Below are 13,833 nucleotides of genomic sequence, written 5' to 3'. Positions count from 1 at the left end.
GGGGGGGGGGGGGGGGGGGGGAGACCTTTGTGAGGGGAGGCCGCCTGGGGCTGAGCAGGAAGGGACAGGGCAGGGCGGGAGGGCAGCCCACGCGCGGGGGTGGTGTGGCGAGTGTTCGCCATCCAGAGTAGCCTGGTCACCCCTCCACGCTGCTCCCGATAGTCACCCAGCCCCGCGCCGTCCCCTGGCAATCACTGATCTGTTCTCTGTCCCCAGAGTTCTGTCTTTGGGGCCCTGTCCTGCGAAGGGGTGACCCAGCGCCTAACCCTGTGAGACTGGCCCCTTCCGTCCCACGGCGAGTCTGAGGCTCACCTGCGCGGTGCGGCAGCTGCAGCAGTCCTTCTGGATGGCCCGCCCTGCGGGCGCTCGGCGGTATGTCCGCCCGCCGCCGCGGGCATTGGGCTGTCTCCAGGCTGGGGCACGTGTGAGCAGAGCAGGTGTGAGCGCCCTTGCTCGGGGCCCGTGTGGACTGTCTCCGTGTCTCCTTGCTCCCGGGTGAGTACCTCGGATGGGACCGCCGGCTCCCTGGGAAGCCGCTCAGCCGTGTCCCAGCGTGCGTGCCCGCCGGCCGGGGCCCCGCACCCTGCTGTTCCGCACCCTGCGCTGCCCAGCGTGCCCGGGCTCTGCGAGCTCAGCCGCTCTGTAGGTGTGAGGTGGGGTCTCTGTGCGGTTTTATGTGCTGTTTTCTAATGGCTGATGATGTGGAGCATCTTTTCATGTGCTAATTTGCCATCTGTACATTCTTTGGCCAAGTGTCTGTTCAGATCTTTTGCCCATTTTAAAAACTGAGTTGTCCATTTTCTTGCTGTTGCGTTTTGAGAGTTCACGCTAGATTTCCAGGACAAATCCTGGGTCAGATGTGTGGTCTGCGGACCACTCCCTCCGGTCCGGGGAGGGCCTGTCTGTCCGTCGTTCACAGACCGGAGGTTTTCGTTTTCATGAAGTCGGTTAATCGAGTCTTTCATGGGTGATGCTTTTGGGGTCGTGTCTAAGCTTTTAGCTGAACCCAAGATCACAGAGATTTTCTTCCAAAAGTTTTATGCTTCTTGTGTCTTACGTTAGGTCTGTGATCCATTTCTACTCATTTTTGGGTAAGGTGTGAGGTTTAGATCGAGGGTGGTTTTGTGGTTTTGCTTTTGTGGTTTGCCCATGCACAGCCCGTTTCTGGGCACCACGTGTTGGAACAGCTGTCCCTTCCCCCGCCGTGGTGAGTGACCCTTTGTCACAAAGCAGCTGAGTGTGTTTGTGCGGGTCTGTCTCCGGGCTGTGGACAGGGTGTCCCTCTGCTTCCCCACACGAACCTCGCGGGCTTGGTTACGGTCATTTTACAGTAAGTCAGAAGTGGACGGTGTGATTTAGCGTTTTTCTTTCCATTTAGCTGTAAGTTGTATTTTCCTATATAATCACGGACAAGGGGCTCCTTTTCTTAATCTGCCATTTTGACAAACAGTGTATACTCTTGTAGGGTGGGAGTACCCTTCTCTGTCCCCCCACCTCCCCGCCCTACCGAGGGTGGGGGCTGCCTGTGCCGTCTCTGAGTGCATCTGGGGACAGGAACAGAGTCCACTCCTGGGGCCCCATGACACGCCAGCATCCTGTGGGCTGGGGGCTTGGTATGTTTTGCTTGGGGAGAGGGCCCAGCGCTTTTTCTCGATCCTTAGTCAGTGAGCCACAGAAGGTTGAAAAAGTACAGGAGTGGAGGCCAGTGGCCCTCCCGGGGTCCCTCCAGACCTGCCTCACCCACCCTGCCCTCCATTGTATTGAGATTGAGCTGGCGGACGTCACCACGTAGACTGTAAGATGAGGACCACGTAGCGTTGGGTAAGGGCAAGTGTCTCCCACAGATGCCATTCGTCTCTTTCAAGAGAATGGTTCTGTTGCACTGGAATATACACAACTAGGATTTCCCATCATAGCTGGTTTTGGGGGTGCCGTCCAGGGGCGTCAAGCATGCTCGCACTGCTATCCTGTCGTGCCCTCATCTGCCTCCAGGACTCTCCATCTTCCTGACCCGAACTCTGTCCCGTTACACACTGACCTCCGCTCCCACTGTCTGTCCCTGCGGACAGACCAGCAGCATCTGACGGGATCTGTCTTCTGTGCTGGGCTCACCTCTCTCATCATGATGTCACGAAGGCCCCGTCCTTCCTTGGCTGGACTCCCGCAGCGTCACCAAGTCAGGGAGCACTTGGGTCCCTTCTTGGTGCCCAGAGTTCCCCGCAGGGTCCATCCTCGCGTCCGGTTATAGCTCTCTTTGTGCATGATCTGAGGGTCACTGCCTGTCCTTGGTCGCTGCTTCCCTTTTGGCCCAGATCAGCTACTGTTCCAGATCATTCCGCAGAGGCCCTTTCGACCGTGACTCACCTTTCCTGCACTGATTACTCACCTCTTGGTACAAATAGCTAATCGCTCTTTCATGTGCTCCTCTCCAAATTCCACGGTACCAAAATATTTGGAGCCCACAGTCCTGGAAGCCGGTTAAAAACGGGGCCGTTGATGGGGAAGGGAGCCCTGGTGCCTCAGTGCGATCCGCGGGGCGGCTGCCGTGTCCCTGCCCACAGCCCACCGAGGGGCCTCCCAGCACGCCTGCAGCCCGGCGCCCGAACGCCCGCCCCAGAGCCACAGGGATGCACGGGGGGGTTGTGCCCCCGGCCCCCATGCCCCCCACATGCTCTCCCAGGTCTCCAGAACCTGGTTGTAAGCCATCCCCTCTGCTCCCTGGAAGGAGGAGCCCTTGACGCTCAGCTGTGGGCTGCAGCGGCGGCAGCAGGAGATTTGGGGCCCGGGGAAGGGTCGGGGAAGGGATTCGGAGCACCTTTCCAGATGAGCCACCACTCGGGTTCGGGTATTTTTAGCTGGCGCAGTATCCGGCGCTCGGCAGAGCAGAAATAGAAGAGGCTCTTTTGGATGTTCTGGATCTGCCGGTCTCTGGCTCTCGGGAGCCGGGCTGGGGGGCTGGGGGGCAGGCGCACGGACCGCAAACAACTTCTGCTGTTGAGAGAAACACGGCAGGACGCGTTGTGGATGGCGTGACTTCTGCTGGTGAGCGCTCTTTATGTAAATGCCACGCGTCTGCGTGTGTAATCACAGCCGGCCGTGGGGGGGCGGGGGCGGGTAATTATGTTTTAAAATATCATCCGGGTTGTTTTTGCTGTGCTCCCTGAGCCCCCGGGTATTCCAGGTTTGGAAGATTCTCTGTTGCTCTCCGCTGATCCACCCCCGCCTGCGTGCCCCACACACACCTGGTGGGAGGTGTCGCCCGACCCCCAGAGGGGCCCAATGCCCTCTGACCTGTGTCCTGGTCTGGGGCGGGCTGCCTGGAGCGGCAGGCCCACCTCAGACCTGAGCCCAGCTGCCTGCCTTCTCCAGAGAGGCCCGCCCGTGGTGTTCAGAATGCCGGCCCCGCAGGGGCTGGGCGGCCCCCACCACTCCCCTCCGGGAGCTTGAGGCTGCTCCAGGTTCTGGAGCCCTGGGGGTGTGGAGGATCTGCCCAGGACCCTTCCTTGCCATCCTCCCTCCCGAAGCCCCTTCGCGGCAGCCCCTATATGGCTTCCCCAGGTCCTTGGCCCAGCCCAGCCTGGCCCCTCCCACCTCAGTGTCCACAGGAGCTGAATCTTCCTGTGACCCGTGAGGGGGCAGTGGGTCACAGTGCGGAGGGGACAGGACCCCTGGCCCAGCCTGAGCCTGATGGCAGGCAGGTTCCCGTGGCCAGGCAGGCCTGGAGGGCAGGTCAGAGGGTGGGGTCCTCAGGGCGGGGAGAGGAGAGGGGGCGGCGGCCACCTCCACGTCCACAGCCTGCTGCCCTCATGCTCCCGTGTGGTGCAGGACCGTCAGAGGGGGCCCCCCCCGGAGCTGCAGGTGTGGCGGGGGGCCAGGCTCTACTGCTGGCAGGTGTTTATGCAGCGGTCTCCAGGCGCCGTGGAGGGGGGCTGCCGTGAGCCCTCAGGCTGGGCGCACACACACGGCCTGTTCCGCTCTGAGCCTACGCTCTGTCCGGAGAGGGGCCGCTCCACCTGGTCAGACCGCGGGCCCAGCCCCCTCGCACAGGCCACTGCCTCGTCTGCAGGCCTCGGTCTGGTGCACACCTCCTCCCAGGAGCCTCCTGGGCCCTCACAGCTGGTCTCCAGGTCTGGGTGGTATCCCTCCCCTGCCTTCCTCCATTCGCTTACTCACTCTGGTCCTCCCTGCCGGGGTTAGGACCAGGTGGGCAGGGAGGGCGAACGGAGGGTGGGTACGCAGCAGTCCCGCCCACCGTGGAGAGTGGGCATGGAGCGGGTCTGACCCGGGCCTGGGTGGGCAGGGAGGGCGAACGGAGGGTGGGTACGGAGCAGTCCCGCCCACCGTGGAGAGTGGGCATGGAGCGGGTCTGACCCGGGCCTGGGTGGGCAGGGAGGGCGAACAGAGGGTGGGTACGGAGCAGTCCCGCCCACCGTGGAGAGTGGGCATGGAGCGGGTCTGAGCCGGGCCTGGGTGGGCAGGGAGGGCGTTCTCGATTCCCGGCCCTGCCCTGGCCCGGCCTGAGAAGGCCCCTAACCAGGTCGGTGTATGTCCACAGTGCAGGAGAAGCCGGAGCCCGTGCCGCTGGAGAGCCGCTCCTGTGTCCTCATCCGCCGCGACCTTGTGGCGCTGCCCGCCAGCCTCATCAGCCAGATCGGGTACCGCTGCCACCCCAAGCTCTACTCGGAAGGGGACCCCGGGGAGAAGCTGGAGCTGGTCGCAGGTGAAGGGCCCTCCTGCCCTCTCTTGTATGCACATGCCCTCGGGTTTCCCTTCGGAGCGGCAAACAATGTACTCATCACCAATCGGTCAAAAAAAAAAAAAAAAAAGAACATCTTAAATTTCCTCTAGTTTCCTTTTAGAAGAATGTGTCATTAAGAGGAGTTATTCAATTGAATTAATTTAGCATTTTAATTGAATCCCTTGGGCTGGCCTCGCATCTGATTGGCAGGGGCTGCAATCACGATTGTGCTTTAATTTAGGTGGCAGAGAAAACCACATCAAACCCAGCGTGCTGGTCCCCCTCCCCCAGCCCCCAGACTGCCCCCCCGGCAGCGTTGATGGGTAACCACCCGAGGTTCCAAGTGCAGCTCCGAGGCGGAAACGGAGTTCTGTGAAGACAAACGGCACCCGTTAGGGCCGCGTGCCTTTGTTAGAAAGACTCCTCTTCCCAGTGGGGCTCCGCTTGGCCTCACAGCTCCTGGCAGATCTTTAAGGCTCTTCACGGGGATGATGTGGCTGCTGTCGCCCGCACTGGGGCCATTTTCCAGGAGTGTCCTCCCGGGGCCACCAGGGGGGGCCCAAACGGGCTGGCCAGGACCCACGGGCACCGTCCCTCCTCCTCAGTGCTGGCGCGCACCCGCTCCGAGCCTCTGGGTCCCCCCGGTCCTGTTTGGTACTCCTGATCGCCGCACCCGGGGCAGCACTGTGGGGTTCTGCCCGACCGTCCCCTCTGCTGGGAGGTCTCAGAGGGCGGCGGCAGAGCAGGCCAGAGAGGGGTGGCTTGGCCCTGCAGCTAACCAGAGAGCAGCCGGGCCTGGGAGGGGTAGGGCACACCTGTCCGCCAGGGTTTGGGGTTGGGAGGGGCGAGGGCTGACCACCTTCCCTGGCCAGGCCCCATGGTGCCCCAGCCCCCGTTCCAGAGTCCCTACAACAAGGGGGTGTGCAGCCCGTGTGGCCCACGGTGACCTGCTCTGCTGTTGGCTTGGAGCCTCTGCAGACGGGAGACGGGCGGACGGGGGCCCTCGGGGACACTTGGCACGCTATGGCCGAGCTCGGTCAAACAACACTGACCCGAGGCCCCGGTGGTGGTCTCCGTCCAGAGCCCCGAGGCCGCCGATCCAGGCCCCCTCAGGCTAGAGCACCTCCGCGTACCTTCCTTCCACCCTGCTCCCTCCTTGTCTTTTTTCCCAACAAGATCCAGTATGGGATCTGTGACATGGGGGTCCTAGGGGAAGGCCTGAAGGGGGTGGTGGGAGTCCCGAGGACCCTGCAGGTGCGTGCCCTTTGGTGTCTTCTTGTCGAGTCGGGGGCACTGTCCCACGCATGCGTCCGTTCCTTTTCCCATGAGCACCGTCTGGTCCGACAGAGGCTGCTCCACGTTCTCAGTGGGCTCCGGCCTTGGTGCTCCCGGGCCCTGCTGGGCACCCGGGCCTTGCCAGTCTTCCTCGGGGTAAACAGCATTGCGTGGGCTCGCTGACCACACCCCTGCCCTGTGGCTGGCTGCACCCTCCCCCCACACGCACTGGGCCAGGTGACCTCCCTAATCCCAGCTCCCCGGCACTGCATGAGGTGCTTTGGTTTGGGGAAGGGATGGAGAGATGAGTGTTTCCCAAACCGAGGGCCGAGCAGGGGATTCCCTTGAGGCTGGAAGGGTGATTTGGAGACAGTGCTCTGAGGCATGTGACCCAGGCCGCCTCCTCCAGGTGGCAGGGCGTCAGCACAGTGAGGAAAGCCTGGAGCGATGGTCCCCAGTCTGTGGGGTCCCAGGCCCCGGGGGCGAGTGCTGCACTCAGCAGTCAGGGCGGCCTTGCGCTGCTCCCATGCTGCCCAGCACCCCCCGGCCCGCGGTGCACCTGTTCTGGCCCCAGCGGCCCCTGGGAAGGTCATGGCCCTGGGTTGTGGGTCACAACCTCTCCTGTCTGGTGGTCACAGGCTCTGGGGTCTACATCACGCGCGGCCAGCTGATGAACTGCCACCTCTGTGCAGGGGTGAAGCACAAGGTCCTGCTGCGGCGGCTCCTCGCCACGTTCTTTGACAGGTGGGTCCCTGGGCTGGTGCGGAAGCTTCTAGGGTCTCCTCTGGCAACGAGCTCACGGCGGCCTCGCCTTCGTGGCCCCCCACCTTCCTGACGTCCTGCCACGGTGTCAGCCCGAGGACTGTGAGGCTGTGCGGGGGGCACACCCACCCAGACAGGGCCCGGCTCTCCTGGACACCCCCCTCCCCCCGCCCCTGTAAAACGAAGAGCCACATGGATTCATGGTGGGCCGGAGGAGCCCCCTCCCCAAGGGGCTTTGCGTCCCTCCCGTCTCTGGAGGGTGGTACCGACCCCTGGAAATGAACAGCAGTGCCAGGGGCGGCTGGGTGGGCAGATGCCATCCTGCGGCGCCTCTGGCCAGTGGCCTCACTGCCCCCCCCTTCCCCCGCCAGGAACACTCTGGCCAACAGCTGTGGAACCGGCATCCGCTCCTCCACCAGCGACCCAAGCCGCAAGCCTCTGGACAGCCGGGTTCTGAACGCTGTGAAACGTGAGTGCTCCGGGGTCCCCTGGGTGGGCTGGAGGGGCTGCCCGGGTCCCCCGGGGCTGGGGACGGCGGCCTCTCCGTGGCGCCACGCCGGCCCCACAGGGCTGGGGAGGGAGAGAGAAAAGAGCAGCTCTCAGGAGCCAGGTCTCGAGGTGTTAACGTTCTTGGTAGGTTTCCAAGCATGATGGATTCAGCTGCGTGCGAAACTATTTTAATATGTGAAATAGATCTAATTTTCCTTTTTGAACAAAACCCCTTATTTACATTTCGAGGTTATTTTGAGCCTTTGCCATCTGCTCGCCGACTTCTGCCTCCCGCTCCCGGGTGCGTGGGGGCGGAGCCCGGTCCGTCTCCGCAGCCCACGGCTGCCCCTGGTCCCAGCTCCCCCCACCCCCCAACCCCCCGCCCCGGGATGGGGAGGGGCCCGCCGTCCAGCGCAGACCACCCCGGCCACCAGCGGGCCCTCCCACGGCGGTCGGCACACGAAACACCGTCTTGCTTCCTTGCTTGGAAAACATGTCTCGTGAGACTAATTCTGTCTTAGAGCAAAGAGGGGCCTTTGTGGTCGGTAATTACGGTCCCAAAGCTGGTGTGCCGGCTGGGCTCCGGGAAGAGGCGGGGGGTGTGCGGCGATGCTGGTGTGAGGGGCCCGCCCCGGGGACCTGTGTCCGGCCCCCAGGCTGCTTGCAGAGCTGGGTCCTGTGGCTCCCGGTGGAGGGGAAGGAGGGGAATGCTGGGGTGCTGATAGGCCCCGCTGCCGCTTCCTCCTGGCTGGGCGCTGGGCCCAGGACAGGTGTGGACCGGCTCCCGCCGCGCTCCTCATCCAGCCTGTGTGGAGAGCCTCTGATGAGGGCCCCGGAGAGGCCCAAGCTTCAGGGTGGGCAGGTGCCTGGGGCTGCCTGACTTCGGGGCCCTGCCCCGACGGCCCTTCTGGTCAGAGCAGCGTCCTCGAGCAGGCTTGTCTCCGCAGGCCCTGGGACCCAAGGTGGGTGGGACAGAGAAAGTGAGGCCCAGAGATGCCAGGGACCTGCCCAAGGCCACACAGCCAGCCAGTGCGCGGGGAGGCCCACAGCCCTGTGCCGACGCTGCCTGTCCCTCCTCCCCTGGACATTCCGGCCAGAGGCTGTCCCGAGGGAACAGGGCAGGGCCCCCGGGACGACCACTGGTCTGCAAGCTGAGGCCAGCAAGGACCTGGGTGGCCACGCGGCCTGCGGTGCCGGTGGGCAGCAGGGTGGAGGGCAGTGCGGAGGCCCCGGCCCGGGCCCCCGGGTCGCTGACGGCCGCCCCCCGCGCCCTCTGCTTGCAGTGTACTGTCAGAACTTTGCCCCCAGCTTCAAGGAGAGTGAGATGAACGTCATCGCGGCGGACATGTGCACCAACGCGCGCCGCGTCCGCAAGCGCTGGCTGCCCAAGATCAAGTCCATGCTGCCCGAGGGCGTGGAGATGTACCGCACGGTCATGGGCTCCTCGGCCGCCGGCGTGCCCCTCGACCCCGACTTCCCGCCCGCCGCGGCGCAGGTGTTCGAGCAGCGCATCTACGCCGAGCGGCGGGGCGACGCCGCCACCATCGTGGCTCTGAGGACTGACGCCGTGAACGTCGACCTGAGCGCCGCCGCCAACCCCAGCTTCGACGCGGGCGAGGAGGCAGACGGGGCCGGCTCGGTCATCCAGGAGGTGGCCGCGCCCGAGCCGCCGCCGCCCGCGGCCGCGCAGAGCCCCCCGGCGCCCTTCGAGCAGGGCAGCGCCAGCTCCAGCCGGCCGCAGACGCCCGCGGCGCCCCGGAGACAGGAGGCGTCCTACGCGGGGACCTTGTAGAGGAGCCGCCGGGAGCCTCGCGGGACCGGTACTAAAGCTGCTTGCATGCGTTACTAATACAAACAAATGTGATCAAGCCACTTACCTACGGGACTGCTACTGTTGCCTGACAAAAATGTGATTTTTATCCTGCTTGTATTTAAAGTTTATGAAGGAAACAAATGCATTCGTTATACCGTAAAGGGTTAGTCCGCTGGTGACCTAGTTGTGAGGACGGTCCCAGGGCTCCTTCGGATATCTGCGAGGTTCGTCTCCGGGCTGTGGGCCCCGAGCCCGCTCTGGGAGGGGCGAGAGCCCGCGGCGTGGGGCGCGCGTCTCCCAACACTCGCTGCTCGTCGGGGGGACCCCGCCCGCCCCTCTGGGGCCGGGGGCCAAACTCCTCTTGTTTTCCCTTCTTCCTGAGACTCGGGGCTCAGGCCTGCCGGGTCCCCCGCGTGCATGGGGTGCGGGAACGCGTGTGTGAGTGTGCGCGTGTGTGTGCGCGTGGGGGGGGCAGCGGTGTGGGGGCAGCAGAGGGGAGGGAGAGGAGGTGCCCCTCCGTCCTCCTGCCCCGCGCCCGTGGGCCCTCCCGGCCCCCTCAGCTCCACGGCCCCGGGGCCCGCCGGCTCTACCTGGCCGCCCGCCGTCCTGTGGTGCAGCCCCACCGCCCTCAGCCATGTTGGGATTACGTTTGTTTGTTTGTTTTTGTCTTAATTCAGATCTATTTCATGTATGGTTTGAAAACTTTCAGACCCAAAAGAGCAAAAAATTAGGGAGGATTTGGTGTCCCTGCCCTCAACCCACTATGCTTTGGGCCGGGTCATCTGTGTACCGCGTCCCGCCCAGCCCTGGCCCAGGTCCCACGCGCCTCCTGTTGGGAGCGGGGGTGGGGGGTCCCAGGGAGACACAGCCAGGGTGTGTGGCGGAGGAGGGGCTGGGGGCCCCGCCTGGCCAGGCTGGGCTGGGGCGGGTCCCCCGTACTGTGCTGAAAACCTTGGGGCCGGGTGGGCGGGCGGTGGGCACGGGCCAGGCTGCGGGGCAGTTTGCAGGAGGAACCCGGGAGCAGCAGGGTGGAGGTTCTGGAATGCGTGCGGCAGGGTGCAGTAAGGAGGGGCCCTAGAAATTGTTGGCTTGTTTGAGGCTGGAAGGCTCACGTTGAAGTTCAGTTGCTGTTTTTTGGTGAGCGAGGGCACGGGTTGTGCGCACACGTGGCCACTGGTCCGGGGGCTTCCTTCATCCTGAGCCCCAGGCAGTCTGGTCCCGGGGAGACCAGACACCCCTCCATTCCCGGACGTGAGGGGGTCTGTTGGTCCCCCTCCTCAGCACTCTGCCACCCCTGACCAGGTGCAGAGCAAGCCCACCACACCCCCTGTGTGCACGGGGCCGAGCAGGTGTGGCTCAGCCTCCCTGTGACCCACAAAGCTGAGCCTCCCCCGGCTGCAGGCAACCTTGGGGGGCTTAGGCATCTTTCCACTCAGGTTCCTCCTGACTGCTGCCCTGTGTGGAGAGGCTTTGGGGGAGACCCGGGCTGGGCGTGGAGCCTCCAGGCCTCCTCCAGCCGGGCCAAACATGTGCCTGCCCTCCAGAAAGATCTGATGGCTCCCAGGAAGGCGTGGGGAGACCTTGGGCAGGCCCGTGGGGAGCTCATTTCAGCCCCTGTGCCCAAGGGCAGGGGGGTCTGGGCCTGAAGAGACTGCACTCCTGCTAGGGCTCCGAACTAACCACCTGGCCTAGAGGTGAGCCTCTCTCTCTCTCCCTGCCTCTTTCTCCCCTGACCTGGGCCCAGGTGGGCTTGGAGCTGCATGGGCCTGGGGCCCCAGGCCACTCAGGACCTAACCCTCTTGGAACTGAGAGGCCAAGCCCCAGCATCCTCAGGCGGCCACTGGGGGGTGGAGGTGAGGATGGGGAGGGTTGACCCCCGTCTCCCTCTGCAGCTTCCCTTCCTGACCCCAACGTGCACTTTAATTTGACCATCCCTGAGGACCCCGGGGAGACGGCTGGCCTGTCCTGGCCGTCAGCAGAAGGGCTTGCGCGCTCGCTCTCCCTCTCCCCCTCTCTTTCTCCTCCACTCCAGAGTGGGAGCGGCCCCCGACCTGAGGCCAGAACACGAAGGGGTGCCCTTGGCCCGGCGGCGGCGGCGGCGCCCACACAGAGAAGGCCTGACCGCTGCTCAGGCCAGCACAATGTCCCGTGACCTCTGTCCCTTAATCGTTTATAACCGCCGTCTGTTTTGTTGTTCTGGGTAAGGAAGGCAAGAGCTATACGTGAAACTTTAATACTTCAATGTGAATGGGTTCTGAGCTCCCCCTGAGCCCCGGGCGGGCCAGGCCGAGCGTTTTGCACTAATGTGTCCCGCGGTGGACGTGGGTCCGGAGCGTTTGCAGACGGGCATGGCCGATGATTGTATCTGCCGGGGCGCTCCCTCCGCGTCCTGAATGTTCCGCGGGGCGGGCAGCGGCGGGCCTGGGCTCGGAGGGGCCTTCCAGAGTGCCTTAGCATCTTCTGATCATTTTTCCCAAGGAAAACCAATTAAGAAAACCGGACCCTCCCCCTCCTCTGTTTACAAGACGACTAATTCCTGTCCTGTGAGCGTGATCCTGACTCACCCAGACCCTGTAGACCGAGAGACAAGCCACTCAGTATTTATGACATGTCTGCACCTTTATTCCCGAGCTTGACTATTAGCAATACGCATACACTATGTAGTCTATTATAGAGCTGAGTTAGACCCGCGCCGTTTTGAGGAGGAGAGAAGGGACTGGACCCCGTCGGAGTGGACGTGGCGGGCAGCCGGCCGGGCCCCCATCCTCACCTGCCCTCCCTGGCAGATGGGCTGTGCTGAAGGAGGCAGCTGGGACGGAGTGCAAAAGGTCCAGAAGCAGGGACGGGGGGATGACGGATACTGTGAGCTGGCGGGGCCGCCCGGCCGGTGCGCCTCGGTACTTGAATTCTGTCTTGTGTTCTGCACTGTGTCTGCTCTCACCCAGAGTTCTCTGTGGTTGCTTAACTTTGCGTTGGATTCGATAGTCTTGCCTTGCCCCCTGAACGGGGCCGTGGCCGTGGATGAGCGGCGGGGGGGAGAGACCGTCCCGGGAGCAGCCCGGCTGCTGTCTCCTTGGGGGAAGCTCGTTCTGGGGCGGTTGTGTTTGGAGCTGGGAGGGACGCAGAGGGGGAGGGGAGTGGCGGGAGCGGGGGCGGGGACTCTGGGGTGCCCGGCCCTGACCTGTTCCCCTTTAACGGCGGAACGTTCTAGTGCCAGCCCAGTGCCACCCCCAGCCACTTACTGCTTAGATTCCCCTCAGATGGGTCATATTTATGGAAGTATCTTGATGCCGGTGGAAGGAGGCTGATGGCCCATTAACCAACCGAAAACTGCGAGAAAACCTCTGCCTCTGCCGGCAGTAAATCCTAAACACAGAATCGAGAGTTCAGAGCTGTCTTGAGCTTTAACTACTGTTTCAGAACGTTGCTGATGCATAAATTTGTCATTATGTCAGGAAGCTCCGAGCGTGTCACCCGCCACCGGCCAGAGATCGTTAGGGCTTGGTACAAGATGTTTCTAATGTGGCAAAGGTTTTGGGTTTTGTTTGTTTGTTTTGTTTCATTTCTTTGGAAAAAAAAAAAAACGAAAAGGAAAATTATGCAGAATCTAAAGCATTCAGATTGGACAACCTGCTTGAATTCTGATCAACCCCTTCATTGTTAGCGTTTTGCACATGATTGTAATTTTTATGTCAAAAGAAGCCAAAACTTGCAATACTATTTTTAGCAGACAAAAAAAAGAACTAAGTATAAAATGTATAAATATTTTTGACTTGAACATTTGGATGGCACTGGGTGCAAACAGACCATTCATCCTTTGGACGGAATGTTTGGGAAAAAGAGCCTTTTTACAAAGAGACGGTTGATGTCCAGTCTGGTGAGGGGTGAAGTCCTACTGTAACTCACGACTGTTAAACAATAAATAAATGAATCACTGTTCCTTGTGCCGTGGAGCAGGTTTGTTTTCCTAGGACCCACCCCCCAGCCCCCTGAGCGAGCGAGTGGGCTCGTTCCAGCCCCAGCAGGTGCGTCCGCTCCTCCTCCTGCTCTTGTTGCGTTTGAGTCTCGGCTGACGCCGCACCAGTCACTCAACCTACAGAGACGCCCCCCGGCGGCCAGGAAACCCAGGGCTTCCGCGGCGTGCCGAGCCAGGTGCAGGAGGTGGAAGTCGTTGCAAACAGAAGGATGTGATCGTTAATTGTAAAGCGCTTTGTAAAATTCACATTTACAGAATAATAAAGTCAGTTCAAACCCAAGTGGCCTGCGCTTTGCTCCGTCAGTGGGACCGGGGGAGACATTGCAGAGCCAGGGGGAAAGCCGACTGTTGGGCAGGGTGACCTGGTGACTCGGGACACCCCCAGGAGCCTCCCCAGGCTTGTTGCCCACTGTCCACCCAGGGCCAGAGATCCGGCTGCGGGGGTCCAGAGCCACTGGGCCCACTTAACCTCCCCCTCCCCCAATCTTACCTTACATGGGAAGGGGGCTGGGTGCGAGGGGGCTGTCACATGCTTGTGGGAGAGCCTTGGGCTGGCCTGGGAGGGGCTCCTTTTCTTTCTATTGTCTGCAAACTGGGAAAGCCACTTCACCTGGCTCACCTGCCTGCCACCCGCCAGGTGTGAGGCTACCTCCTTCCAGTCCCCCAGCCGCCTCCTCCTGGGCCAGGTCTGCCCCCACATGGACAGAGGGGGAATTGCAAATGAACAGCAGGTCCCCCGGCCTGACCTGGAGCCCCTGGTGCGAGGTGGGTGGGTGGCAT

The 13,833-nt window shown here is 62.6% G+C and overlaps 1 protein-coding gene across 1 annotated transcript in view; it reads left to right on the top strand.

Moving 5' to 3' along the window:
* NACC2 (NACC family member 2) overlaps positions 1–13,371 on the top strand; it is a 31,232-nt gene extending 17,861 nt beyond the window's left edge. The window contains 4 exon segments of the mRNA XM_032418490.1: positions 4,556–4,720; positions 6,652–6,757; positions 7,147–7,244; positions 8,548–13,371. Of these exon segments, the coding sequence (XP_032274381.1) occupies positions 4,556–4,720; positions 6,652–6,757; positions 7,147–7,244; positions 8,548–9,056 (878 nt within the window). The 3' untranslated portion in view covers positions 9,057–13,371.
* The last annotated feature ends 462 nt before the right edge of the window (positions 13,372–13,833 follow it).

This window comes from Phoca vitulina, unplaced genomic scaffold, assembly GCF_004348235.1.
Source record: "Phoca vitulina isolate PV1807 unplaced genomic scaffold, GSC_HSeal_1.0 scaffold21, whole genome shotgun sequence".
NCBI classification, from domain to species: domain Eukaryota; kingdom Metazoa; phylum Chordata; class Mammalia; order Carnivora; family Phocidae; genus Phoca; species Phoca vitulina.
Note: the sequence above shows the minus strand (reverse complement) of the source record. Positions and strands in the feature narration are given on the sequence as shown.